The sequence below is a fragment of the Nasonia vitripennis genome (genome assembly GCF_009193385.2).
Source record: "Nasonia vitripennis strain AsymCx chromosome 1 unlocalized genomic scaffold, Nvit_psr_1.1 chr1_random0002, whole genome shotgun sequence".
Lineage (NCBI taxonomy): Eukaryota > Metazoa > Arthropoda > Insecta > Hymenoptera > Pteromalidae > Nasonia > Nasonia vitripennis.
The window spans coordinates 868,128-895,078 of NW_022279588.1; the positions used below are offsets into that span (position 1 = coordinate 868,128).

General features: G+C 39.2%; 2 protein-coding genes across 13 annotated transcripts in view; one reads left to right on the plus strand and one right to left on the minus strand.

Moving 5' to 3' along the window:
• Positions 1-26,951, plus strand: part of Nos (nitric oxide synthase) — a 1,339,001-nt gene that overhangs the window by 703,641 nt on the left and 608,409 nt on the right. For all 12 annotated transcript variants that reach the window (XM_032601207.1, XM_031933451.2, XM_032601209.1 and 9 more), the window contains 2 exon segments: positions 1,857-1,961; positions 21,371-21,438. In XM_032601207.1, coding sequence (XP_032457098.1) covers positions 1,857-1,961; positions 21,371-21,438 — 173 coding nt within the window.
• LOC116416094 lies at positions 9,095-12,597 on the minus strand. Its single transcript, XM_031922665.1, has 3 exons — positions 12,008-12,597; positions 10,805-10,957; positions 9,095-10,379 (listed from the first exon to the last, which is right to left on the minus strand). The coding sequence occupies exons 1-3, from the start codon at positions 12,048-12,050 to the stop codon at positions 9,376-9,378; spliced, it is 1,200 nt and encodes a 399-aa protein (XP_031778525.1). The 5' UTR covers positions 12,051-12,597; the 3' UTR covers positions 9,095-9,375.

The following is a 26,951-nucleotide window of genomic DNA, read 5'->3' on the forward strand; positions in this document are numbered from 1 at the left end:
ATCCTAAGATTGCCCGACCACCTTACGCCTCGTGCGTCAAGATGCCGGCGCCAAGTATTATTCTACAGTTTCCGCTAAATCCTTATTTTTACGATTTGCACTAAATTATTATTTATACGATTTATTGTTACGCGATGAGAAAACCCGTATTTCACAAAGGTAAAGAGAAAGACAGCGATCCCAAGATAATCAGCGCACAAGCGAGATAACCAGAATTGTTTACGAAACCGAAACGTGGAACTGCTTGTCACCCGCGAGATGGATTTGACCGGAGAAAGAAAACGATTCACTAACCTTACAAAGAAAATCTTCTCGAGAGCGAAGCTACCAAAGATCGTCAGCGAAGCTGAAGTACCAGGAACACATCCGTTCAGGAGCAGTCGGGGCAGGCGAGTGCCGGCCCGAGCGCTCGCTGCTCGTGGACACCACTCTGCTCTCCCTAGCCGCGTCGCGCAGTCACGCATGCGCACAGATATCCCCGCGGACACATTGCTCCGTCCCGGGGGGAGTCAGGGCCCTTGAATCGAATGGCATCTGTCACTACGAATGCGAGATGCTGTCGTTATTACTCCTGACGTTTGTGCAGGCAAGCTGCTATCACGATGGTCCTGCTGCATCAGACTCTCACGTAAGCTGATCCCACGAAGGACTCTGCCACCTGGATCGGCTGTCTTACGGTACGCGACGCTGACTTGAACGCCCTGTCGAGATGAATGCTTGCTGCTGCTGCGCCAACATTGCTTGTCGTCTCCTCGCGTCTCTCACTTGCAAGTCGGCGACGTTCGTTGTACTATTTGTCCGTTGCTGCCACTGCTCCGTCTCTCGTCGTTTACTCGGAAAAATAAACAAAGAAATTACTCACATGCACTCTCTCACTTTCATTTACACAGCTTTCATTTACACTTGAGATGCTCTACCCCGACCGCTCTGAACCTCGTTGTTGCACGGCGAAATTTCGCCGTGTTACATACTATATGAAATTAACTGATAAACTATGTTAACTGTCCCATTATTTTCAATGGGCACGCAGATTATGTATGAAATTAAGTAACTAATAACGCATATCTTAATGTTTTTATTTAAGGTAGACATATTACAATAACTATAGAATAACGATAAATAAAACATTAATTAAAAGGTATTTTATTCATTTGAAAATAAGCAACCCACTTAAACTCAAGTGATGTATGAGCGAAAAATAGCTCAGTTGTATGATATTAGACTACTACGCTGAGGATCCAGATCGAAGTCTCGGCCACGTTTATATATATATATATATATATATATATTGTATCACGTTCTTTAGATTCCTAGGAAATAAACGTTTCTGCAATACTTTTAGTTATGCAATAACATTAATTTCTGTTACTTACGTTAAATACAAAAATTTGATGAGTGATTTATCGAGTGATTCATCGAGTGATATATGTATAGCGCTAAAACGTCACGTGATAAATCATTCGATAATCACTTGATAATTCACTCCAAAAATCACTTGATAAATAGAGTGATTTTTTGCGCCAGGGTCCGTTCAATCAAAAAGTCTTCGATCAAATCTCCGTTCGACCAAAAAGTTTTCGATCAAATCTCCGTTCGACCAAAAAGTTTTCGACCAAATCTCCGTCGATAATATTTTCTTCAATGAAATCGTTTCGACAAAATCTCCAAATATGAGCATATTGTGCTTAGTCTACTTACTACGAATATTAAATTCTTTACTGGCTAATGTACACTTTACTTTAAATGAAATCATGAATGATAAATTGTTGAATTCGAAAGACCCAAAATTTATGACTTAGAAAGTGTCATACTTACCATTTTTGAGATGAACGGAATAATTATAATATGTTTTCTAGGTTTTAAGCATGGCAGATTATGATATTACTAACATTGAACACGAGGCTTTGCTGCTTGTAATTACATCCACCTTTGGAAATGGCGATCCTCCGGAAAATGGAGAGGTATGTATTCTGATACAATAATTATTCATATATGCTTTGACAAACAAAGATAAATAATATATCTCTTTTATAATCGTGATTGATTAACGATATCCTTTTTGCTTCCTCCTAAAGGAAGCTTTGTAATAGTAAAATTTTAAGTTTCGCTAAAACTTCGTATAAACGCATTTGAAGGTGTTTAGAGTTTGAATCATGCGTTTTTAGAAAATGTCTGTGTGAATAAATGTGTGTGTGTATGTACGTATACTGTTATGATTCTAGAAAAACGCGACCGACCCTAATATAATTTGACATGCACATGTGTAAATCCAGAATAAACCGGTCACTTTTGGGGGTTTGAGTGAACAAAATTGAAATTTAAGGGCACACCTACCAGATCAACTTTTTTGGGTTTCTTAGGCTACCCAGAACACGAAAAACCTTGGGTTCCCGCGATTTCGAAATACTTATTTATTTGACGGGCAATTTAAATTCTCTTATGGGAATTCAACTTGGAAAAAATAAACGAAAATTAGCCATAGTTCAACTTTACCCACTCAGTATTTAAAGGCGCAATCCAAAAATGAGTATTACTAGGATCGAAGTATTAGAAAAGAGTTTTAATTTGAGGGCTGGTGAGTTAAAAATAATTGCCTAGGTAGAAAGTTGTCTACGCTTAAAAATAGCGAAAAATCACGAAAACTTGGATTTTTTACGAAAATCAACGATTTTTCCCATTTTTAAAATTCTTATAACTTTTGATCCGAGCGGTGAATTTTAACCATTCAGCCAATAAATTAAAGCTCTTTTCTTTTACTTTTGCTATAATAAGTTAAAAAATGGGAAAAATCGTTGATTTTTGTTAAAAATTCAAGTTTTCATGATATTTTGCTGGCTAATTTTCGTTTATTTTTTCCAAGTTGAATTCCCATAAGAGAATTTAAATTGCCCGTCAAATAAATAAGTATTTCGAAATCGCGGGAACCCAAGGTTTTTCGTGTTCTAGGTGGCCTAAGAAACCCAAAAAAGTTGATCGGGTAGGAGTACCCTCAAATTTTAACTTGGTTCACTCAGACCCTTAAGAGTATCCGGTTTTTTTCTGCATTTGCACATGTATGTTTTCTGATTATTTTTTTTTATGATTCTGACCGTTTTATGGCCATGTTATAGCCATTTTACGATTTTTGAAAAAATATTTTTGCTTTTTTTTGATGAAATAATTTATACAATATATTTAACAACAGCGTATCTAAAAGAGCATAAAATTGCCTACTTTTTTCCGCAAGATTATCCAGATTGACTGTTCCGTTCAATTTTTATGATAAAAAAGACGATTTAAAAAAAAATTAATATTTCTAAAACAAACTTGTCAAACGTTTTAAAAAAATGTATGACATTGAAAACGATAATATCTATTTGCTGTTCAAATTTTAAACTGTTTTGTTGACTAGTTTTCGAGCTAAAAATAAAATACGTGCCAAATTTACGTGCAATTACGTCCCAAAGAATTGGCAGCGGTTTTTATTCCCTCCCCAAAATACAATATTTAAAAAGTTATATTATTTTGCCCCACCGCCGCATTAGTAGCCAGTTCACTTATCCGATTTTCTTTACATGTCTTATCACTTTGCCTATTTCACTATTTATTCTGAATGTTATGCATGCACTATTTAAAGAGCTTGGATCAGAACTGTAGTAGTCAAGAAGTAAGCTTCTTTTATTTATGGTTTATTTATAAGATATACTTTTCTGAAGAAGCTGTGCAGACCAACTCACACAATATAATGATAATACATTCCATTTCTACAATTCTATTCATACTAATTATTATCTATGAGGTTAAATAAATGTTTTTTGTATTCAATGGACTTTAACTATGAGTCAGCCCCTAAAAATGATTTTAGAAAGAAAATAATGTTTGTTGCATATTTATATTTAACTAGTATGAATTTGAACAAAAACGTAATGTTGAATGTTTTGTAAAACCCAATTAAATTAAATAATGGGCGTAAAATGAGAATGATAATTGATATCTTCCGTTATGTTTAATTATTGTGACGAGCGAACGCGAATTCGTATTTCGCGCGCTCGTCGCGTCGCGCGACCATTTCATGCGTGAGGGTGATGTTGCCAGTTCGGCGGTACTCGGGAAGCGCGCGCGAAATCAGCGCGCGAGACAGATAGGCAAAAGCGCTAGGACAGTCTAGATGTGCGACTTTTTACCGGTATACCACCCGCGATTTCCCGTGCCTCCGAGAAGAGAGAGCAGTGACAACCAGGACCATCCGCTGGAGGAGAACACCCGAGCCACCATCACCTCGAGCACCCGGGGTACCCCTGCACGTCACTGTTTCAGCCAGGAGGGACGCCTCCTGGCTATCCAGGACTTTTCCTCGTCGGCAGCGATCATACGCGGCGACCGAGCAACCAACGCGCGCGTCGAAACTGTAAGTCCGTAACATTAGCTACTGCGCGATTTATAGATCACCGAATCGGCTGCCGACGCCGAGGCCGAGGCTCGCTGCCACCGAGTCGTCGGCTCGTCTCCAGTGCGAGCCGCGAGTGCGAACTCGTCCTCTCGCGACACGCGTTACATTGTATTGAGTGAATATAGACATCTTACTTTTGAACACGAACGCATGTCTATTTCTTCCGTAAACTTATTGCGTCCTTCCGGCGAACCCGGTAGAGTAAAGCCGGTTTCATCGCGGCGCGGCTACAGAGTGCGCGCCTGGCCGGAGACTCTATACGCGAAGAAAGCGCAGCGAGCTTCGCACGCCGCGCAGTTGTACACCGAGGCAACCCGGCTGCATAGTACGGAGTCGGCATTGCACCGACGGCTAACGTCCGTCGCCGACTTCAGCATCATCGAGGGATAGCCGTGCGGAGATAAAAGAGTGAGTAATACTCCTCGTTGACGCGACAGCATCTTCGCGGCTGTCGCGCTAAAGCCCAGTTGCCCCGTGACATTATATTAGGCTTTATGACTGTTCCCTTGCGCAAAAAATCATTCAATTAATCACGTGATTAAACAACTGATTTGTCAAGTGATTTATCAAATGATTTATCGAGTGATTATTTGGCGCGATTTATCGATTGATAATACACTTGTAGATTTGCTGCGAATAAATTAATTGCCAAAAATTGTTATACTATTACAAAAATAATTATGACAGTGTTTAATTATTAAAAATCTAAAAACCATAAAGCAGTAAAAATATTAAAAAATTTCTTTACCGAAATTGGAATACGGGTCCTTAGCGTGGTAATCCAGCTATCCTACTGACTGAGCTACTTTTGCACTAATAGGTATAATAGAGTTTTTATTTGATTTGTATATTAAAATACGTAAAAAATCTTATATTTAGTTTATTAAAGTTTTGTGGTGGATGGGGTGAAAAATGTATGAAAAAATGGATGTGTGTTTTTGCAAGTAGAGAGGAAATTTTGTTTGTACTCCAAACATTTTGTAATAACAACATATATGTTATTTATTGCAGTTTGCCTTGAAAAGAAAGACTTGAGCCTTTAAAACGTCAGCAGGATAAATTATCCTCTATTATATTATCATCTTTATTTACTTCCACTATTATATTAAAATGTGTGGTCGTTGGTACCCTTCGTTTATAAGTTTACTTTATCCCCGAAACTACACCTCCTTAGATATTAGGGTAAACCAAAAGTTGACCGAAAGTAAACCGAAAGTCGACCAGAAGTAGACCGGAAGTAGACTAGTAGTGAACCGGCGATTAACCGAAAGTAATCGGAAAAAATACAAAATAACTCAGAAGTGACCAAAAATGAGCGACAATGAACCGGAAATATACAAAAAATGAACAGGAAGTGACTAGAATGAGGTATATTTCCTAGACTACTCGTAAGGGCTAAATCGGAAATTAATCAATAATAAAAAAAATTAACTTTTGAAAAAGTAAAAGGGTAGGCAAGTTTGATATATTCCGCAACGAAATTACAGATAGGAAAGAACTGAGATCAATGAAACAAAGTCAAGTTTATCATATTTAATCGTAATGAAGCAAGGAGCAACTCTCGAGATAATTACTACGTAACTTGTCATGCCCGTTTTATTGTACTGATGGTGTTTGTATGACGTTCTAATACATAAAAAGAAAATTTCAGTTGTCCACCAATAAACAAAGTACGCCTCGTAATCGGGTGTATTCGTTAACTCCGCTGAGCTACTTATTGTACGCACTCATTATTTTTGTGCTTACGGGCTTATTGCTAAACATTACAATACGTCTTAGGACGTAACAGTTTCCCCCAATTGAGCCTGGCGTCGATCGTGACTCCCAGGTATTTGACTTCCTTTACCAATTTCAGGGGAACACCACGGAGTTAAAGCCCTTCCATCGGCTTGGTTTTATACCTGTTTGTACACAGCATGATACTAACTTTGTTATGGTTAACCACCCAGTTTTACTTTATTACACCATTTCTCCAGCAGGCCTAGTGCGAACTGCATTAGACCTGCACGTCCTCGTCGTCTCCCCTAATCGGAATGACGATGTCGTCTGCATATGCCTGTGCGTTTATACTAGCATCGTACAGGCACCATAGTGTCGGTGACAACACCCTTCCTTGTGGGCATCCCTTCCTCACCACTCCTTTACAAGAGTACGCTCCCCAGATAGCCACTATCGTCCTGGTCCTCAGAATAAAGCTGATTCACCTGGCGACAGTTGCTGGTATTGCGTGCTCCTCCATGTCTGCCGAAATCGCCTCGCCGGTCGTGTAATTGGAAGCCCCCTCGATGTCTAGGAAAGCCACCAATACCAAACCCCTGTTTTTAATGCCTTTTTGAATGAAGGTAACCACGTCCACCAGCGCTGTGTCTACTGACTTTCCTGTCTGGTAGGCATGCTGCTTGCTGTGCAGCGGCGCTCCTACAAGTGATGACTCCTTGATATATCTGTCATCCAGCCTTTTTAGGGTTTTGAGTAAAAACGAGGTCATGCTGATTCGCCTGAAGTCCCTTGCGACTGTGTATTGTGTCTTACCTGGTTTGATCAGGAAAGCCACACTCGTCTGACCTCATTCTTCTAGCACATATCATAGTACCAGACAAGCTCGGTACAATTTCTTCAAGGCTGGGAATAATACGTCCATGCCCTGTTGCAGCAGAGCCGGGAAAATGCCGTCCGGACCTGCCGCCTTGTAGGGCTCAAACGTCCCTATAGTCGAGTCTGTCAATGGCTTCTTCGGGTGTTGCAGGACACTGCATAGCCTGGTCGTGTCTGATAGCGTGCTTCGGCTTTTGCGGTGTCGCTTTCAACCCTCTACCCCAGCCTTTTCGATCTCCTTCTTATATTCTTTTTGCTCCGCTTTATATACCCCGTTGTTCCTTGTCACTCTGTGTTCTTGGACCGGTTGTATAGCCGCCTTACTTTCTTCCTGCGTTTCTCTAGTGACTTATTCTACCAGGGAGCGCCCTTCGATGGCCTCTTTGGCCTAAGTTTACAATTGTTCTCGTAAGAACTTATTATTATGTCCCTTAGGATCCTACTGCAGTGAACAATGTCCTCCGCCGTATTGTACGTGGCAGGGAAGCGACCGACCTTAGCCTTAAGTTCTTCTCTGTAGCCTACTCAGTTTGTTTTCCTAGTGTTCCTCATGAGTTGATCGAGCGTACTTTGTCCGACAAGTCTGAACACGATATGTTGGTGGTCTGACATGGAGACTTCTTCCGACACTCTCCAGTTCATAATCTCGAACCACACGTTCCTGGAAGCCAGAAAAAAATTAATGTATCGTTACTATATTGCATTATATATTATAATGTATTATAATTTTTTTTCTAGGTTAAATTAATTATCGTTATAATTTTTTAACAAAATTATAACGATAATTAATTTAACATTAATTATTCCATTTCCAGTGCTACCGTTCAAATAATAGCACCTTTAAAAATAATTTATATTTGCGTTTCGTCTTAGGTTTGTTCTTTAAACTTATCCGTTTGGCATAAGAAACATAAATTTTTCTATCTTTAAGGAGACTACAACATTAAAAATGATATAATATATTTATCTGTATATATCCAATAACATACATATGTATGATATAAATCAGTAAATCAGGACTTATGCTGACAAAAAAGCCTCTTTTCTATATATATATATATATATATATATATATATATATATATATATATATATATATATATATATATATACACTAGGGGGGTTCCCCCTGCTCTCTCCGCTCGCCAACCCCCATTACTTTTAACATTAATTTATGAGATATTTATTTGAATAATCAAATAATAGGTAATAAATAAAGTATGTTCCTATATCTATTTTTTCCACACCACCTATGAAGTCAATAGAAAGGCGCGTTTTTTCTCTGTTTACAGTAATATTATGTCTGAATTTATTTGATTTAAAAATTTTAATTTATATTAATTATCTCATAGAAATTTGAATAAGGCTACTATGTATTTTATTCGTAAATATTTAATACTTTTAGCATTTTTTATTCAAAATTATACAAGCTTACATGTAAGTTTCATGAAATAAAAATAGCTTTTTTTTATAAATTTTGTAACATTATTTGTAAACAGAGATGTGGTTTCCCCAATAGGCCTAATCCACAATGATATTAGGTACCAATGCTAATGACTCAAAGTATATAAATTGTTCGTAATTATGCTTATGTTCTTTAATCATAGTATTTAACTCTATTATTTCGTTTTTTGGGTCTTCTTTAATCATATAATTAATATACTCATCGTTACTCGCTTCTTCTATTTGTCTATTTAATTCTTGTAAATATCTTGCATCTTCCATGTTATTTACATCAACGTAAGCACCTATTCTCGGATCCCACTCCATTTTAAATAAATGAATTTTAAAAACGTAAACTCAAATATCTGGAAAAATAGTGAAAATAATACAATGGAAAATGACAATTTTATAATTTTATCAAAGTTAATTAATTGTTAAAAATTTCTTCCCAAACAATATTATTAATTTCTTCTTTATCAGATAATTCATTTTGTATATATATATATTTTTTAATTTTTACATCGTGATAAAACAACGTCCATGAGAAAATAATGGTCTTCTAATTGTCGGTATATAAGGATCCGGACGCGATAAGGTTGCACGAAATAAAGAAGCAAAGACAGGGTATCAAGTAATAGAGCGTAGCGTAACTTTATTATTAAAGGTTAAACTTAGACAGAGCGGGACAAGAGCCGAAGGCGTGCGTGCAGCTCGACTATCTCGTAGAGAGTGAGGCGGCGAGCGGAGAGCGCCGCCGAGCTCAGCGCCGTATCACGTGGTTTTGGCGGCGAGCGCTTCTAGAGTCGCTGCGACGCGAGGGATCTGCCGTCGGTGTCGGGGGAGATCGTACACATATTCCAACACTCCCTCCCGATTGTCCTCGACATCGTTTCCAGGCTGACCCTTAGTTATTCTTTTGCAGGAGTGCCAGGTCGTCTGAAAGGTGACTTTGATCGAGATCTGCTATGCTCTCTCCTCTGCTTTCTCTTTGGAGAGATACTTCTGTTGCGATCAGTCGCTCTCTTTCGTGGTGGCCCTTTCCGTGGTTCACTGCAGTCTACGGCGATGTGCCCGAACTTATTGCAGTTAAAGCACTTAGGCTCGTCGTGCTTGCAGTCCTTGGACAAGTGCGCCGTGCTACCACATCGCTCGCACCGTTTGTTGGGCCTTTCCCTACTTTTGGGTCTTTCATCAGAGGAACGGTTTCTTTCCTCTGCGAATCCGAGCAGGGCTGATTTTTCTGGGGTTCTCTGCTTCGAGTTGTCAATCTGGAAAATTAAATCTTTTAGTTCATTGTAAGTATATTTCCTACCCGTACCATGGCTTGCAACGTTCTCTGCCGTAATGATCTCTGGGTAGGCTTGCTCTACTGCGTTGAACAGTAGACTTTTCTTTGCCGTATCGCTCATTTTTTCTATGCCTTCATTACTTTCATACTTTCTTACGAGGTCTTCAAACCTCAAGCAGAAGTTAAAGGCCGTTTCTTTATCTTTGTTGAGCTTTAAGTTGAAGAGTCGTTTCTGGGCTGTATGAGCATTAATTCTCAATTCATTCTTTTTAATTTCTTTAATCTTATCCAGTAATTCAACTGGATCTTTTATGTTCATCGTGTATAGGTGATACTTATCATCAATTCTGTTCAGAATTATCTCGCGTATGATATTCTTATCGTGTTCGAGTTCATCTGGACAGATCAGACTTTGATTGTTCTTTTCGAAGACGTAGAACAGTTTTCGCGACTTTAGCTCTGAGAATAAGAAATCCTCAAAGGGGGCAAATTCCGAATCTAATTTTAACTTGTACATTCGCGTGATGTTAATCTGTTTCAATTTTGCGTCATTTATACTCGTGTTACCTGAGTTCATTGACTTGAACAAACTGGCTGCTTCTTCCAAACTGAGGATGTTCATGTCTGTAAATATACAAAAAACGTTAGTCTGCGGTTGAGAGGATACCCCTGCAAAGCTCCCTATACTTTGTGCACAAGTATCGGGCCACCTTGCTGTCGGTCCAGTCACTTTTCGACAAAGTTCCCAAACCGACTTAGTCTCTTTTTGCGGAATGTGTGCCTAAGCACGGCTCCCACAGTCCGAGACCCACTAAGCACGAGAGCAGGTTTGGCAGATCTGTGTGAGGGTCTAGTTTTTGAGCGTGGGACACTGACTAAGTATCTGTACGTGCGCACGTACCAAGTCACATTCGTGGGTTCGTGTTAAACCTCTCACAGATCCACACAGACTTCGTGTCGTACGTTACGTTGGCTAGTAGCCCGTCAAACTTTCCGTACAAGTGTAGACTTACATATAAATGTTGTTATTTATGACTTTACTTCATTACCTAGTTGGAGTGTTTCGTCCCTAGAATTCATTAACCAAACGCCTCCGCCGTAGAGTTGAAGATAGAAACTCTCATTTGGTTCTTTGTCCTTCAGGTCGTAGTACTCCAGAATCTTGGCGCGTATGTCATCCCAGTCAGTACTTGTGCTACGTGCTGTCGAAAGATTTTGTAATTAATATTCAAACTTAATTTATTTTGATAAACCAGAGTCGTTGTGTTGAATTAATTCTTCGCTTAATTTATTGCAGAGTGAGCTCGCGCACCAGCAGCCCCACCTGCGCGGTGTCTGTAAACAGTGCAGCTCGCAGGCAGACTTACACTAGATGCGAAAGCCGACGTTCGCGTTTATCGCGTTAAATTTCTTTATAGATGATTTTCTGCTAGTTTAATACGTTAAATGATTGCTTAGTTTACCCATGCATCAGCAGCCCCACCTGCGCGGTGTCTGTAAACAGTGCAGCATGCAGGCAGACTTGCACTAGATGCATAGGTGTGCGTTTAAGAAATTCAAAAATTGCCGCGCAACAAGTGAGCGGTCACGTGAATTCGTGTGCGCTTGCGCACAATCTTGTATTGACTTCGCTTTACGTTTGAGTTGACTCAGCGCGAACTTTTTGTGCACGTATGTATGCGTGCGCGTCCGTGTATCGTTTCCGCTACGTGTGGTTGTAATGACCGCAACTCTCCCTCCGTTTTCATGCACGCGCGTGTTAACCTATTACGAGCCAGGTTAAACTAGCGTCGTCTTTTTCTGCGTGCGCCTGAACTTGCGCGTCGTCGTCGTGAGCCGAGAGCGCGGCAACGGCGGCTCTCCCTCCGTTCCGTATAGCTTACGTGCAGGAGAGAGATGAGGCGGCCATGTTGGCTCGGTTGCCTAGCAACCCCCCTTTCTTTCGCCTGTTGCTTCGTACCGGGAATTTTTACCGCGCGTTTCTGTTCGTTTGAACTTCTCGGAAATGCGTTTTTGTTTTGGTCGACTTTCTTTGTTTAAGCGCGTTCGGATTTTCGAGTTCTGACAAGCCGAACTGATGCAACACTGATTCGCGCCTTTCTCTTTTCCGCGATTTTCGCGCCTTTTCTTTTCTAATGCGGCTTTTTATCTCGCGATTTTTATTTTTCACTTCACTTTTCTTATACACTCGCGTACCGCTGATTTTACTTCACGAGTTTCATAAGCACGTTTTTATTTTTATGCGTACTTACGTGCAGTTTGCGGGTTTGCCCATTTGTAGGATTTTCCGGCCATCGTGACTTTTGCCTTTGTTTGGTTCACCGTTTACCAGGGAATCGAGTGCTGACCTTCAGGCTCTGGACAGCGGGGCGTGTTGCTTGTTGGCTGCGTGACTTCCTTCTTTTGTCTCTCGGCTTAGGTCGTTCTCGTGTCTTTGTACAGGTGTCAACTCGTCTCGACTTCTCTTGGCTTTTCTTCTATTTTTTTTTTTTTTTTCGTGTCACTTTTCACTAATTCGCGCAGTGGAAGCGTGCTGGGCCCATAACCTGTCGGTATATAAGGATCCGGACGCGATAAGGTTGCACGAAATAAAGAAGCAAAGACAGGGTATCAAGTAATAGAGCGTAGCGTAACTTTATTATTAAAGGTTAAACTTAGACAGAGCGGGACAAGAGCCGAAGGCGTGCGTGCAGCTCGACTATCTCGTAGAGAGTGAGGCGGCGAGCGGAGAGCGCCGCCGAGCTCAGCGCCGTATCACGTGGTTTTGGCGGCGAGCGCTTCTAGAGTCGCTGCGACGCGAGGGATCTGCCGTCGGTGTCGGGGGAGATCGTACACATATTCCAACACTAATATATAAACTTACATAATCAAAGTTTGTTCTTGAGATTTATTAATTGTCATTGAAAAAGCTAAAATTCAGGGAAATTGTTTTCTATAAACAATGAATGGTAACGAAGATGATTCTTCAGTATTAAGTGCGATTCTAGGTATAAAAACTTTCCGCTTTTATCTCCGGTTATATTTTTAGCTTCTATATTATATTTAAAAAGTCTTGTAATTTTTAATCGTGTTCCATTACATAAGCCATCACTAATACTTAAATTTCTTATTAACATTGTTATTGCATTAATTTTCAAGTTTAATTTATGTGGCGGAAGACCTTCTCTAATTTGGTTTAATGTTTCTGGAGGAACATTTAATTAAATATTTTCATCAGTTTGATCTACTCATTTTTTGGTTCCATAATCTATACTATAATATGTTTTCATTTCACCATCAATTAAATTTTGTATTTTATTATTAATATGATAAATATCTTCATTATAAGGAGTTACTATAACGCAATTATCGTTACAGTTAGAATCATTTATATTATTATAAATTTTTGAACATATATCATTAGTTTTCCACGAATCTGGTATTCTAAAAAGATTAATTTTTCCATCCCCGATTTCTAACAAAAACGATGAAAATTCTTTGTTTTCTAAGCGTATATTTTTGTGTAATTTCATTGTACGGAAAAGAGGCTAAAGTGTAGAATATTTTATTGTGTCTTTGATTATTGAAGTTCTAAAACCATGTTTCATTACTGGTAATATTTGTTGAAAATCACCTCCTAAAATAATTAATTTTCCGCCAAAAGGTGAATCATTATTACATACATCTCTCAAAGTATTATCAACTATCTCTAAATCTTTCTTTGGAATCATTGAAGCTTCATCCCAAATAATTACATCTGCATCTTCTAATTTTGTTTTATCTGATTCTAATTTCAAAAATCCAATGTCTGTATTGTCTAAATCAAAAGGAAGTCTGAAAGTTCTATGACTTGTTATACCTTTAGGTGATAAAATAGAAGCTATACCAGTCCAAATCCTTAATAATATATTTTTTTCTTTAGATGTAAAATATTTTATATAAAAAGGTTTTACCAGAGCCACCTGGACCATCTATGAAATAAATTTTATTATTTTTATTAATAATTTCATCAAAAATATATTATTGGTCCGAGTATAACTGGTTATACATATTATCAAAAATATTTTTACTATAGAAGATAATATTTTCTGCATTTATATCATTATTTTTTAAGTTTAAATCTGGTTCTGGTAATCCAAAATCTTTACAAAATCTTTCTTCCATTAATAACATGTTTTTTATATAAAGCAAAGCATTATTCTCCTTATTTGTTTGAAAATCCTCACTAAAATAATTTTAATATTTTTCCCAAATTTTATCTCATGAAATGTTGGGGAAACCCCAGCTCTGATGACAATATTTTTTTGTTTTTTTTTAATTATAAATTTTTGCCATTTTCTTTTAAGCTTCAATAAATGTTTTCGAACGCTCATATTCATTTCATAGCGTATAAATAATGTATTACAAATTTACGAATAAAATACATCAGTACTGATTGAAATTAATATGAGATACTATTCTATTAGACACATTAAAATATTAGTCATCTGAGAAAACAGAAACGCGCTTTTCTATTTACCTCATAGATGGTGTGCAAAAAATAGAATTTTTAATGTAATGATAAGTATCACTAATGAAGAGAGCAAAACTAAGGGGAGGCTAAGGGGGGATGTGGGGGTCATTAAAGGGCGACGAGGGGGGGCAAGGGGGTCCTTATGAGTAAAAAATAATACGTTTTTTGAAACATTCTAACGTTATTTTGAGGGGAGCTGAGGAGGGGCTGAGGGGGCGAGGGGGGGCGAGGATGGCTGATTTTCACCTCAGCTTAAAACCAAGAGAGAGAGAGAGAGAGAGAGAGAGAGAGAGAGAGAGAGAGAGAGAGAGAGAGAGAGAGAGAGAGAGAGAGAGAGAGAGAGAGAGAGAGGGAGAGAGAGAGAGAGAGAGAGAGAGAGAGAGAGAGAGAGAGAGGGAGAGAGAGAGAGAGAGAGAGAGAGTAATTTACAATCGTAAATTACACCTTGCCTCGTTAACGATTTCCGCCACTTTTCCTTTTTGCTTAGCGTGGTTAGCTGCCCATTGGCTCAGCTGCATGCCAGCAGTAGCAAGAATCTGCTGGAGCTGAACCCTAGAGTTTAAGGCGCTCTCTAGAGTATCGGCACCGCCGAAGGCATCGTCGACGTAGACGTTTTCGCGCAAAATGTGAGAACCGAGAGGAAATGACTATTCTTTATCCGTAGCGAGCTGGAGCAGAATCCGTATAGGGAGGTAGTGAGCGCAAACTATGCCATACGTAACAGTGAAAAGCTTGTAATCTTGGACGGGGAGTTCTGTCGAAGTCCGCTATAGAATCCGTTGCCGCGTGCAGTCGTTGTGGTGCACCCTTATCTGCCGGAACATCTTCACAATATCTTCCGTAAAAATAAACCGATAGCGTCGCCAGCAAGTAAGGATAGTCGTTATTGCGAGCTGTAGTTTGGGCCCAGCATGCAAGAAGCAGTTCAGAACCTCTTACGTTGTTTACTCGTCGACGAGCATCTTTCTCTGAACACGTCACCAAGTGTTGAACCGCTCGAGTACTGGGGTCAGCGTTGACAAGTCCTTAACCATACCGGTGAAGATTTCCTTGAAGAACTACCAGTCTTCCTGTCGGTAACTGAACTTTAGGCAGCGACAGTTTCGAAAGGGACAAGTTTGTGGTGGTGATCCTGAAGTTCGACCCCGGTGGGTCATTACCAGGTTGGCCTAAAGCTCCTTGGAGATCGCCAATGATGAATCGCCTGGCCAGTCTAGTTGACATCACTATCTTGTTGTTGCTAGGTACCCCTGCTAGACCACTGAAAAAAAAAGTTGTAGACCCAGCTTGACTACGCCAGCTGTTGCCACTTTCTAAACTAGTTTATTAAGGTTAACCAGGCTATTCAGAAAAACCTTTCCGAAGGGATTCTGTACAGCAAGAAGTACGTTTTATGGATTTGTGGCTGCACAAGGTGACATAATAAAGTAGCAAAGCAGAAGCGGTAGCTAAGCGGTCTATACAGCGACGCGTAAGCTAGCGATTAGCTAATTAAGTTGATACTTATTAACGAATCTATCCAGGCAAAGCAGCGCAGTAAAGTCGTCCTTAGTAGCAGTGCTGACTTGACATCAACAACAACAAACCTCTCCTCCAACGGTAGCGGCAGCAATAGATGGCAGCGTGGAGGTTAAGGTGGCATGCGCATACGACGGCGTATTTCGGCAGCACTGGCAAGTGGTGTTTGGTGCAACCAAATAGAGGGACGAGGCGAGGCGTGCTCAGGACTGGGAGCAGAGAACGTGGCGAGCGCTTGTAAAGTTGGCGCTGCAGTGGCGCGAAAATTCGAACGAGAGCTATTCGGCATAAAACTTATAATAAGGCTCTCTAGCCTGGGCTAGTTCTCAATCAATAAATAATTATTTGTACTTGCGTAGCCTGTATTCGCTACACTTAATACGGTATTTATACAATGGCATCCCTCGTGGGGAACTAGTCATTGTTACTGAGCAACAATTTCTAGAGATTAGAAGTTTTAATTGCAAGTTTTGACGACAATTTAGACTGACAGAATATCTTTTGACGCTTTCATAAATTCTAGAAGTCTAGACAATAAGACCTGAAAAATCCAGCTTTTAAAACTTTTTGAGGTTAAATATTTTTTTTTCTGAATAAAAATAACTGAATAACTTGGGTGAAATTTAAGCACGAGTTAGATCGAGAGCGCCAAAGGCTCACCCTCACCCTCGTTGGAAATAGTTCTTTTTCCCCCCTAGTTGCATAATATACTATTGTCTCTCCCTGGCAAAAACGGAATCCTGGTAACTGGCAAGTTTTTAAGTTCTAAATCCAAGAACTTGTAAGTTTTACTTGCCAGTTTTTGTTACGAAATGTAACGCTTTTTCTTAGATTGAGTATTCTTATAGTAACTGCCCATAATAGTTAAGCAAATACCGGAATTCAGTTACACGTGGGGTATTACACAATCGTATAACCTATTGGTAGACATTGTTAACAAAAACAGGTTATGCGATTGTGTAGAGTTTTGTGGTGTAGTAAATTACCAAATATTTGTGTAGGGAATTTTCGAGCAGTCAATATCTGTGTAGAAGTTTTCTGTGCGGTTATTTTCTGTGTAGAATAATTTCATGTTGGGTGTAGGGTTCTTTATGTGTAAAGTTTGTCCTGCGTCATTCGAATGATAAAGCCATGCACCATTTTGCAGGAAGTTACGTACCGAAGGATTGGTTTTTTTATAATTAAGTAAAACGCTATTCAAACCGAGCATGCAAGCGTTATGCGATCTGTTGAAAATCAATATAGCGGCGTTCGCATGGTACACAAATGCAAGACGTCATATTGAGTTACATGTTTAGTCATCTTTTGTTTATAAATACAATTTTCCACTAAAAAATCAATAACTTTTATATTTTAGCAATATTCTTAGAACAAATGGATTTTCTCTATCTGATGTTATCCCTCGGTGGTGATCAAATTATTGATTTTGCTGTATCGGTCTTCCCGAGGCAGGTTGTGTGGTAAAAAAGGAGAAAAAACTTTTATAACATTTCTTCTTCTTTTCCCAACGTTTCGTCAGACAATGCCACGATTATCAGGAGACTGATGTAAACAATTGTATTTATTAAGAATTGTTAATACATAATGAAAACGAGATAGAATATATAGAGAAGGCGTTCCCCCGCCGCGTGGAAAAGGGAACGTAGGTGAACAGTGTGTTTCTCTCAGGTGATCGATTTTAATTCACGCGAGTCGAGATTTTCGTAGTGTTTATATAGCGCGGAGCAGTGAGAAGAGAGTCAAGTGGCCGTGTTGACAGTTTTCCGCTATTGACGTCAGAGCATGACTTATGTTTGTTTTCTTTTCAGCTGGTGTATAAGGTGTGTGTATACTGTATTAAAATTTTGTGTATCGTCCTTCTTATCAATACCGTTTTCTTGTAATTGTGTGTGTAGCATTTCTGAAACTAGTCTTTTATTTAAATTGATCTCTCTGTCTTTAATGTGATAATTTTCGAAATTAAAAGTGTTATTAAATTTGTTGATATGATCGGAAATTAGAGTATTATTCGATTTTTTATGTTTATTTATACGTATACACATATTCCTTTTTGTTTGACCTACGTGCGTGGCAGAATAGTCATTACTTTCAAGTTTATAGACAACATTGTTTTCGAGATCTTTATATTTCATGTCTTTGCCTTTGATAATGATATTTTTTATCTGGCTGTTTATTTTCGGCACAGTTTTGATGTTAAGGACCTTGAATGCATGACTCGTAAAAACCGTGAATATACATATGCTAGACTTACAATGTTGCGTTTTTCATTACTGCTAATCTGTTGCCTCGAAAATGTGTTTGATGTTATCGTAGACATTGTTGTTATGGACCGTGCGTCTTCACCGGTCTCATCCACTGAATCTCTCTTCAACAACATTGAGAAGAATTATGGATACGACTCTCGGCATCTTTTGAAGAGATGGGCTTCCCTACAACAGAAATTGACGAGTGCCAGATCACAACGACAGTTTCTACTCCAATGCAGAATGCATCACACTCAGCCTACGTCACCAACATCGCAAGTAACCTAAGCCATTTTAATTTTCGCAGCGATTCGGGTAGACGAAAATTCAGTAAACTCATTTCAAATCTTCAAAGTGAAAGTCTGAAATTAGAAATTGAAGTTTTTCGCATACACATAAATTATTTAGAACTTTATAAAAAATAGGACTTGAATAATACCGACCACTGCGATAAACTCAAAAAAATCGTGACAAAAATTTCTGTAAACAATAACGACAAATAAGAACTCTGAATCGAATTGCGAAAAATAGTTCAAAAATCTCACCAATATACAGATACCAACGGCTGTACAATTTGTAACGTCACTAGGACAAAAATTCGATCAAAAAGTGAACTTGATGACACAAAAACTATCAAATGCATAAAAAATATAGAAAACTTGATTACTTGCAATAACTTACCATTATTAAGAAAAGATACCATTATTAAGAAAAAACTACAAGACACTAAAGATTTTATTAGAAATAACAAAAGCATCATGTCCACTTTAGCCAATAAAGGTAATGTGACCGTTGCAATGCAAAGATCCAATTACATCGAAAAAATAAAACTACAATTGTCAGACAAAGATACATATGCATAGCAAAAAATCCATTATTAAAAATCCAGAACAAAGTTAAAAAATTTATGAATATGAATATGTTAATAAATGCGAGTTCCGGGTTGAAAGAAAATACACTTCCATATAACTTTGTCGGATTATTCTAATCCGTAATCTGTAATCGTTTATTTAATACAGTTGAGGATTACATAGCTATCGACGGATGCACGCAATCCTTTAAACTAACATTCTTTTACCGATATGTCGACGACATTATTACATGTGTGCCAAATGACAAAGTCGACGAAATTTTAAAAACATTCAATTCTTATAACGATAGATTACAATTTACTCACGAGACTAAGATCGATAACTTCATAAGTTTTCTAGATCTTCTATTGATTAAGAAGAAAGGAAAATTAATAACTAATTGGTACCTCAAACCGACCATCTCCAGCAGAATTTTAAATTACACATCACAACATCCTAAACGTCTCCAAAAATCACCATGGTGTACAATCTTGTTGAAAGAGCGACAAAACTATCTAACAAGAAATTTCACAATAAGAATATTCATAACATTGAAAAATTACTGCATAAAAATCATTATCCACCCGCGTTCGTTAATAAATATATACACAAAAGAATGTCTACGATAACATCAAACACATTTTCGAGGCAATAGATTAGCAGTAATGAACTAGTGTGCCAGACGCGGCCTTACGGCCACCCACGATGCAAGGCGCGCAAAAGGCAAAGCGCGACCGCTAACGCTCGCCCGATCCGCCGAAGCTCGCGCTTCGCGCAAGCGACAGGCACTCAATTAAAGCTTTTGGGCCAGATAGGGCGTGTCACACCGAAATTGTTATTCAATTATATGTACCGAAAATCGTTTCTAGGGTTGTTATTTATGTATAAGCGTTTTGAAAAAAATATTTGTCACGGTTAAAAGTTATTTTTTTAGAATATCTACAACTTTTACGTTTAAGCTTTTTAGTATAATGCATAACCTCAAAGTTTTAGGATGAATAATGGTTTATTGCTATAAAAAAATCGATTTTGGCCTGTTAACTCGAATTAAAAGTATTTTCACGCTTCAGTGTGGAAATAAAAAAGTTGTATTTCTTCGAGATCTACAACTTTTTTCCATAACTTTTTTTTTGTAGAATGCATAAAATTCGAGTTAGAGCCAAAAAACCCTTTTTAGCGATTTTTGGATGTGACCGCATTCTGCGTATACATGCAGGATCGAGCCCAAAATAAATTTGGCATCTCACTATTACAAGAGGAGTTCGCACACAAATTTTTAGTCCGATTGATAAAAGTCTCTTAGAGATAATCGTGTAACACCAAAATTCGTATTCAAAAAACGCGCAAAAATTGAACAAATTGTGGCCGCATTTCAAAAAACCGTAGACGATCGGAATAAAAAAAAAATTAGTTTTTAGGTTTGTGCAAGAGGAGACTCCTCCTCAAAAAGTTAGTTCGTTCAGTCGAAAATTGCGTGAGATATCGCATCTCACACATTTTTCAAGGACAAAACTATAAGGCACTTCCGTGTCGCGGTCGTGCCTAAAACGCAACATTGTAAGCCTACCATATATTCACGGTTTTTACGAGCAGACCAGTCATGCATTTAAGGCCCTTAACATCGAAACTGTGCCGAAAATAAACAGTCAGATAAAAAATATCATTATCAAAGGCAAAAAACATGAAAAATAAAGATCTCGAAAACAACGTTGTCTATAAACTTGAATGTAAAGACTGTTCTGCTACGTACGTTGGCCAAACAAAAAGTAATGTGTGTATACGTATAAATAAACATAAAAAATCGAATAATACTCTAATTTCCGATCATATCAACAAATTGAATAACACTTTTAATTTTGAAAATTATCATATTAAAGACAGAGAGATCAATTTAAATAAAAGAATAGTTTCAGAAATGCTACACATACAATTACAAGAAAACGGTATTAATAAAAAGGACGATATACAAAATTTTAATATAGTATACACACACCCATCTTGTACGCCAGCTAAGAAGAAAACAAACATAAGTCATGCTCTGACGTCAATAGCGGAAAAAAACTGAATCGATCAGCTGAGAGAAACACACTGTTCACCTACGTTCCCTTTCCCACGCGGCGGGGGAACGCCTTCTCAACAAACTTTGTACTGAATAATTTCTCTATAATTGTAAGTTTTTGTTACAATGTACATGCATTATATGTTAACAATTTTCAATAAATACAATTTTTTACATCAATCACCTGATGAGGGCGGTATTGTCCGTCGAAACGTTGAAAAAACAAGAAAAAAAGTTTCTTCTCCTTTTTCACCACACAACCTGCCTCGGGAAAACCGATACAGCCAAATAATTATTTTTACATTTTAGTATACTTTCAATTATTTTCATTTTAAAACTTATTCAAGAATGTATGTCTATTCCCTATTGAAAATTCAATATAAACAAATTACTTATTTAGTCAATTGTTTCTATATATTATTAAAGTTAATCTTTTTATTTATTTACTTTAGGCTTTCGCACAAAATCTGTATGCTATGAAGATGAATGATGAGTTTTTAAATAATGACAGTAAAGTAAGGTAAGTTCTCACGTGTTTTGCTTTTTAGCTTATTTTAGAAAGGAATAAGAACTTATTGAAATTTTTAAGCCACGCAATAATACTGAGATGTAGTATTGTGTTAGCGGTTTCGAATATGTCTACATACAAACGCTCTTTAAAGAAGTAATCACGATCAAGTTTCTTAACTTACAGATTCGCAGGCACACACACGCACGTGTACACACACACACATACACTGTTGGATCCGGGCGGCTAACCGCAAAAACGAGCCGTTTAAGTGTTATAAATTCCTAGGTTTTGATCATATATTTGCAACCGTTTTTTGCAACGTCCGCGGAGGCAGCAGTATTCAAGGTAAGGACGTAGGAAACGGGAAAGAACAACTAAGGAAAATAAAGCAATTCCCGATCAAAATTAATCATACTTGACTCTGTACAAGTAAGCGGCAAGTCGCGTTAACGTTGCTTTGGGGTGGAGATAATTTCGCGACGCAGAAGCACGAACGAGAAGGCCGTTACTCAGTGTTGCTGCACTAAGTTGCGAAGCTATAGCCACTGCTGTTGCCAATATAATAAGAAAAGGGTATAGCTCTACTTACTCGTAGCCGTTGTCTCGTACGTCTTCCTTTCTTCCTTTTGCGATCACACCCACGCTCATTTCTTTTCACACTATCAGCCGTCGTTCGGTACAGTCAGTCTCACACATGAGAGCTGACGCGTTCGTATCTATGGCCTGAAGCTACCTGTCTGTATGATGGACCGAGACTCACAAGCGCGGCACCGGATCTTGCCTTGCGCTTGCGCAACGTCGATTTCAACGATACGCAAGTCTATCCTGGCGCAGAAAACCAATCGATTTATCACGTTGTGACATGGTAAGAATTTGACAGTGCGTAATATTTGTTTCTAGCCCTGCCGAGCATCGCGCTGTCGCGCGAATCCGTATTACTCAACAAAATGTCGTCTTGGCGATGACGAAGAACATGCCTCGGCTACTTAGCAGATCCTCATGTGCTTGGCTGAAATTGTTTGTTAGAGTTTGAGGTATGCAAGCATGAACGAACAACGCTAGTTCATTATGCAGTGAGTTCAGGCGGGCTGATTTTCCCTCTAGACGTTTAGTTACTCTAAATAAACAATATTATTTAAATTGCGCGATATACGTCTAATTTGCGCTGTGTGCGCTCGCGTGTGTTATTCGTGTAACTAGTGTAACGGTTTTGTTTTTCCTCGGGTGTTGAGCGGTTAGTCGGACGCAGGATTCGGTTGGGGGAAAGGTTTAATAATAACTCTGTTTGTATGTTTCAATAATAATATAGATATATATTTAGTGTCAAAATCAATAACGTGGGTGCTACATGTTAAACCCCACCTGTAACAAAAATCAAATAACGCGAGTCGTAAGGAAGATTTTGCCTGTACAATCGGTTTGCATTGAGTCGTGTGCGCACGGCTACGTCGATCCAAATGCGTCGCGTAATGACGGCTTTGATCGCTCAGTGTGCGCACAGGGACGGTCGAAGCGGCGTTACCTTGTCGCCTGCGGATCCTCGTCGCTGGTCTCGTTCTTCCTTTTGCCCTGTGTGCGCACAGTGACAAAAAAAGTCGGGAGACGTCGGCATAAAGGTGTTTCGAAAGTTAGAGGTTAACCTTGTATTCACCAGGACGTGAGCGCACGACTCGGTGAACTGTCGGTGAACGTTTGAGAGAAAGAGAGAGAGAGAGAGAGAGAGAGAGAGAGAGAGAGAGAGAGAGAGAGAGCGATTAGTTAGCTTGATGCTAACATGCACGGCGGACTTACTAGTGTAATATTGTAGGTGTGCTAGCGTTGGAGATGATGCTCTGGTCATCGTGCTGTCCGCCGTTACCTGGTCGGGTTAATGGCCGACGCTCTCTTCTCGCCCTCGGTTTTACGGTCGCGCTGTCGCAGTAGCCCTGCTGCAATGCCTGTATATTCGGGCTGGCTCCGCCCTGCTTCTGCATCTTAGTAATCGGGTTAGCTTCGCCTTGGTTGGACTCGATAGCCGTAGAGTTACGCCGCTGAACGAGACGTGTCCGTCAGCTTGCAGATTAGCCGGTGGCTTCAGTTACGCGCGCTTACAAGCGCAGTCAGAATCGTAGAGAGCCTTTCTATTCTCTCCGCTTTGCTTTATTTTTCCTGCTTCCCCTTCTGTCGGGCTTTTTCGTGTCACCCGCTTTCTCTTTCTTGTAGCGTCTCGATAGGGTCCGTGATGGTCAGCGCGCTCCCTCTTTTTGCGCTGCTTTTTCCACTTTTTCTCTTTTTCTCTCCCTTTATTGTAACCTAGCCTTACCTATATGCTTTGCATGCGGCTCCTTCCGCATTGACCATCGTCATGTCGCGCGTGAGTCTGTGCGTTGTCCGTGTAAGTGAGTGTGCTGTTACGCGCGTACAGTGCTGAGTACATGCTGCGTGGTTGGTGTGCATGTGCACTGTCACAACGTGATTTATCAAGTGATTTTTTGAGTTATTTATCGACGTATCTATCACGTGACGTTTTGGCGCTATTCACACTATACTTGATAAATCACTTGATCATTCGTCGAATTTCTGTATAAAACGTAATTAAAAAAAAAAATTTTATTACGTAACTAAAAGTATTACAGAATCATTTATTTACTAAAAATCTAAATAACATTAAACAAAAAAATATATAAAAAATTTTGTTTAACCCAGGCTTGAACCCGGATCCTTATAATCCATCATAGTGCTACCTGAGCTATTTTCAGAGGGCTTGTTGAGGGCGACACAAAGGCTTATTCTGCGAATATCCGACTGATAGTTTTCAAGAAAAATGAAAAAATTCCGGAAAATCTGTTTAGATTCGCGGGAAAAGAACTTTTTGAAGGACTCATAATTTTTGACGTTGTAATATGGCAAACCTGAGGTGAGGGAAAAACTCAATCTGGATTATTCCGAGCTCATGCACTCTTGACCTTCACCGGTATTCTTTATCAATACCTTAATGTACCTTAATGTACAATTGATTCGATTACGGAAATCTTTAGTGAAATCGCGAAAACCATTAGCGTTGCCTGGAAATTTTACGTTATTTCAATCCATCTATATGTCATCTTGACTAAACCTGTTCAAATCGTCTGAATTCTCGCGTCAAAGCACGGCAAAATAAATATACACTCGTATCGAGATTTAATCGTAATGACGCAAGTCAACAATTTTAGGTAGCAACAGCGACGATTTGGATCGAAAGCGCGATTGAATTTCGCTATGGTCGCTAGCCACTCTAGATCTCGGATCAAAAATTATTATCGCCAATGAATTGTCGTAATCGCGGTACCATAAATTCCGTGCAAGCACAGAATTTTTTGGAACTCGCTCTACTATGCATAAACATATTCAAATAATTCGATAGAATTTTTAAGAAAAGTATTCAAAATAATTTTACGGTTTACAAAAAAAAAGGGAATTTTGTTAAGTCACGAAAGGTTATTCAACACAATTTTTCTTGTCTTATACTTCAAGTACAACTGTGTCGCATTTTATAAATACTAGTGTGACGTTAAATTTTACAAGTCCAAAAAACTCAAATAATCACAGAAAGTGATTTAACCTGAATTTACAACAACAAAGAAAAGAATAAACGCGCTTACCGCAAGCACTCGCACACGCAAATCCGTAACCGACGCTAAGATGGCCGATACTACGTATCACCACGCGCCACGCGGTGATAGCCGACGCGACCTCACTGACACTAAAACTCTGTCGTTATGATTCAAAAAAATAGATTCTTCTTTAAATTTCACTAACTCGCGATTCGCGACGAGCGATCCGTGCCACTCACAATTTCACGCACACACCACTGCCACGAAGCACAATTTTCGAAATCACTTGCCGTAATCTTACTATTTCCCTTGATGTTGAGAGACTTTGACGAACAGACCACTCACCGGGTTATCCTCCTAGCCGTGCTGATCGCTCTGGGTTGATCTCGCCCGGGGAATCCTGGAGTCGGACTTGTCCTCTCTTGCACGTATCGAACCAGAGTCACTCGCACTAACGCACAGTGGGAAATCGCTAGCTGATATTCCTGCACGCACTTGAACTAGTCGCGAATTTTCGAATTTTCCTTTAGGAATTTTGAGCGCAAGCCGATGTATTGACGTCAAGGGTAGACCACAAGTGATCTCAATATGGCCGCTTCGTCTTCTCTTCTATACCTCACAGAAGCTGGCCCGTAAGCCCCGTTTCCGTCCTCCTGGAGGTGAATTACATTCGCCAGTATGTAGCGTCCTTTTTTCGCGCAGACGTGGTGAAAATCCGGCTGCAGGTCTCACGCATGTACATTAGATCGCACGTGAGACGTAGTGAGACAGGCGAGCCTTCTCCTTCCCAGCTGTCCGTCTCTCTCGCTTGCGCTAACGGCTGAGCCGTTTACTTACGGCAGATGTGGTACTCTCTCTCTCTCTCTCTCTCTCTCTCTCTCTTGCCTGATGTTGCGGTGCTCCTGTTCTAGCGTGCGGCGTCACTGCTCCTCTTACTCGCACTTGTGGGGCGACGCTCTCGCTCTCGCGTATAACGCCGTTTTTCTCTCTCGCACTTGTGCGGTGGTGCGGTGTTTTCTCTCCGGCGCATAGTGTCGCTGGCTATCTCTGTCGCACTCGTGCGTTCCTGGCCAGGGACGTGGTCTGTTTTTCTGTAGTGCGAAGCGGCGTTGGTTTCAAGTGGTGAGTTGTTTGTTCTAATACGTTGATAAAGTCGGGTGGTCATTTTTTTATATTGCTCTAATACAGAGTTGTTAAAGAAACAAGCAGGCATGTTTCAAAAAACAATCATACCCGCCCAATTACCGCTCTTGGCCTGCGCTGCAGTGGGTTTTAGTATCGAGATGCTTAACCCAATAACCCAAGTAAAGATGGCGGGTAAGTCGATTGAAATGAAGTCGCTACGGGCCCTGCTCTTTTCCTTTGGGTTGTTCCATCGACTCACCCACCATCTTTACTTAGGTTATTGGGTTAAGTAGTGACGGTTCATTCTAACTGGCCTAACCAACAAACATCTGAAATTTGTAACGCAACGTCGCATGTGGCGAAATGTCGCTGTGGCGAAAAGTTACTGTGGCGAAATGTCTTTAGGCAAAATGTCTGTAGGTGGAATGTCACGTGGCTAAATGTCCTTAGGCAAAATGTCCGGATACGCCTTTTGGATAATAAAATTACCTATCTTTTTACTGCAGAAAATTTATATTATCGTTCGTCGTTCTTTTATCATTCACCATAAAGCGCAATTTATTGAAATCGTTTTTACTCAAAAACTAAATGTCAAAACTTTCTAAAAATTAACATGATCATTAAAGATAATTAGAACTATACATAACTATAATTTTGAGACATTTTATGGGGCAGATCCTGAGAATAACATACAAAAATAAAAATGACGCGATAACTAGAGTAGAAAGTTAATAATCAAGTTCGAATTTTGGATTTAGTTAGCATTATATAATACAACCGGACATTTCTTTGGGCTGTTTAAAATAGTAGTTAGTTTTAAAGATA

Excerpts from the sequence above, each read along its gene's own strand:
- LOC116416094 (XM_031922665.1), bottom strand. The coding sequence starts at position 12,050 with ATGGCCGGAAAATCCTACAAATGGGCAAACCCGCAAACTGCAC. Across the intron at positions 10,958-12,007 it reads GGCAAACCCGCAAACTGCAC|CACGTAGCACAAGTACTGAC; the intron begins GTAAGTACGCAT and ends ATCTTTCGACAG. Across the intron at positions 10,380-10,804 it reads GGACGAAACACTCCAACTAG|ACATGAACATCCTCAGTTTG; the intron begins GTAATGAAGTAA and ends GTATATTTACAG.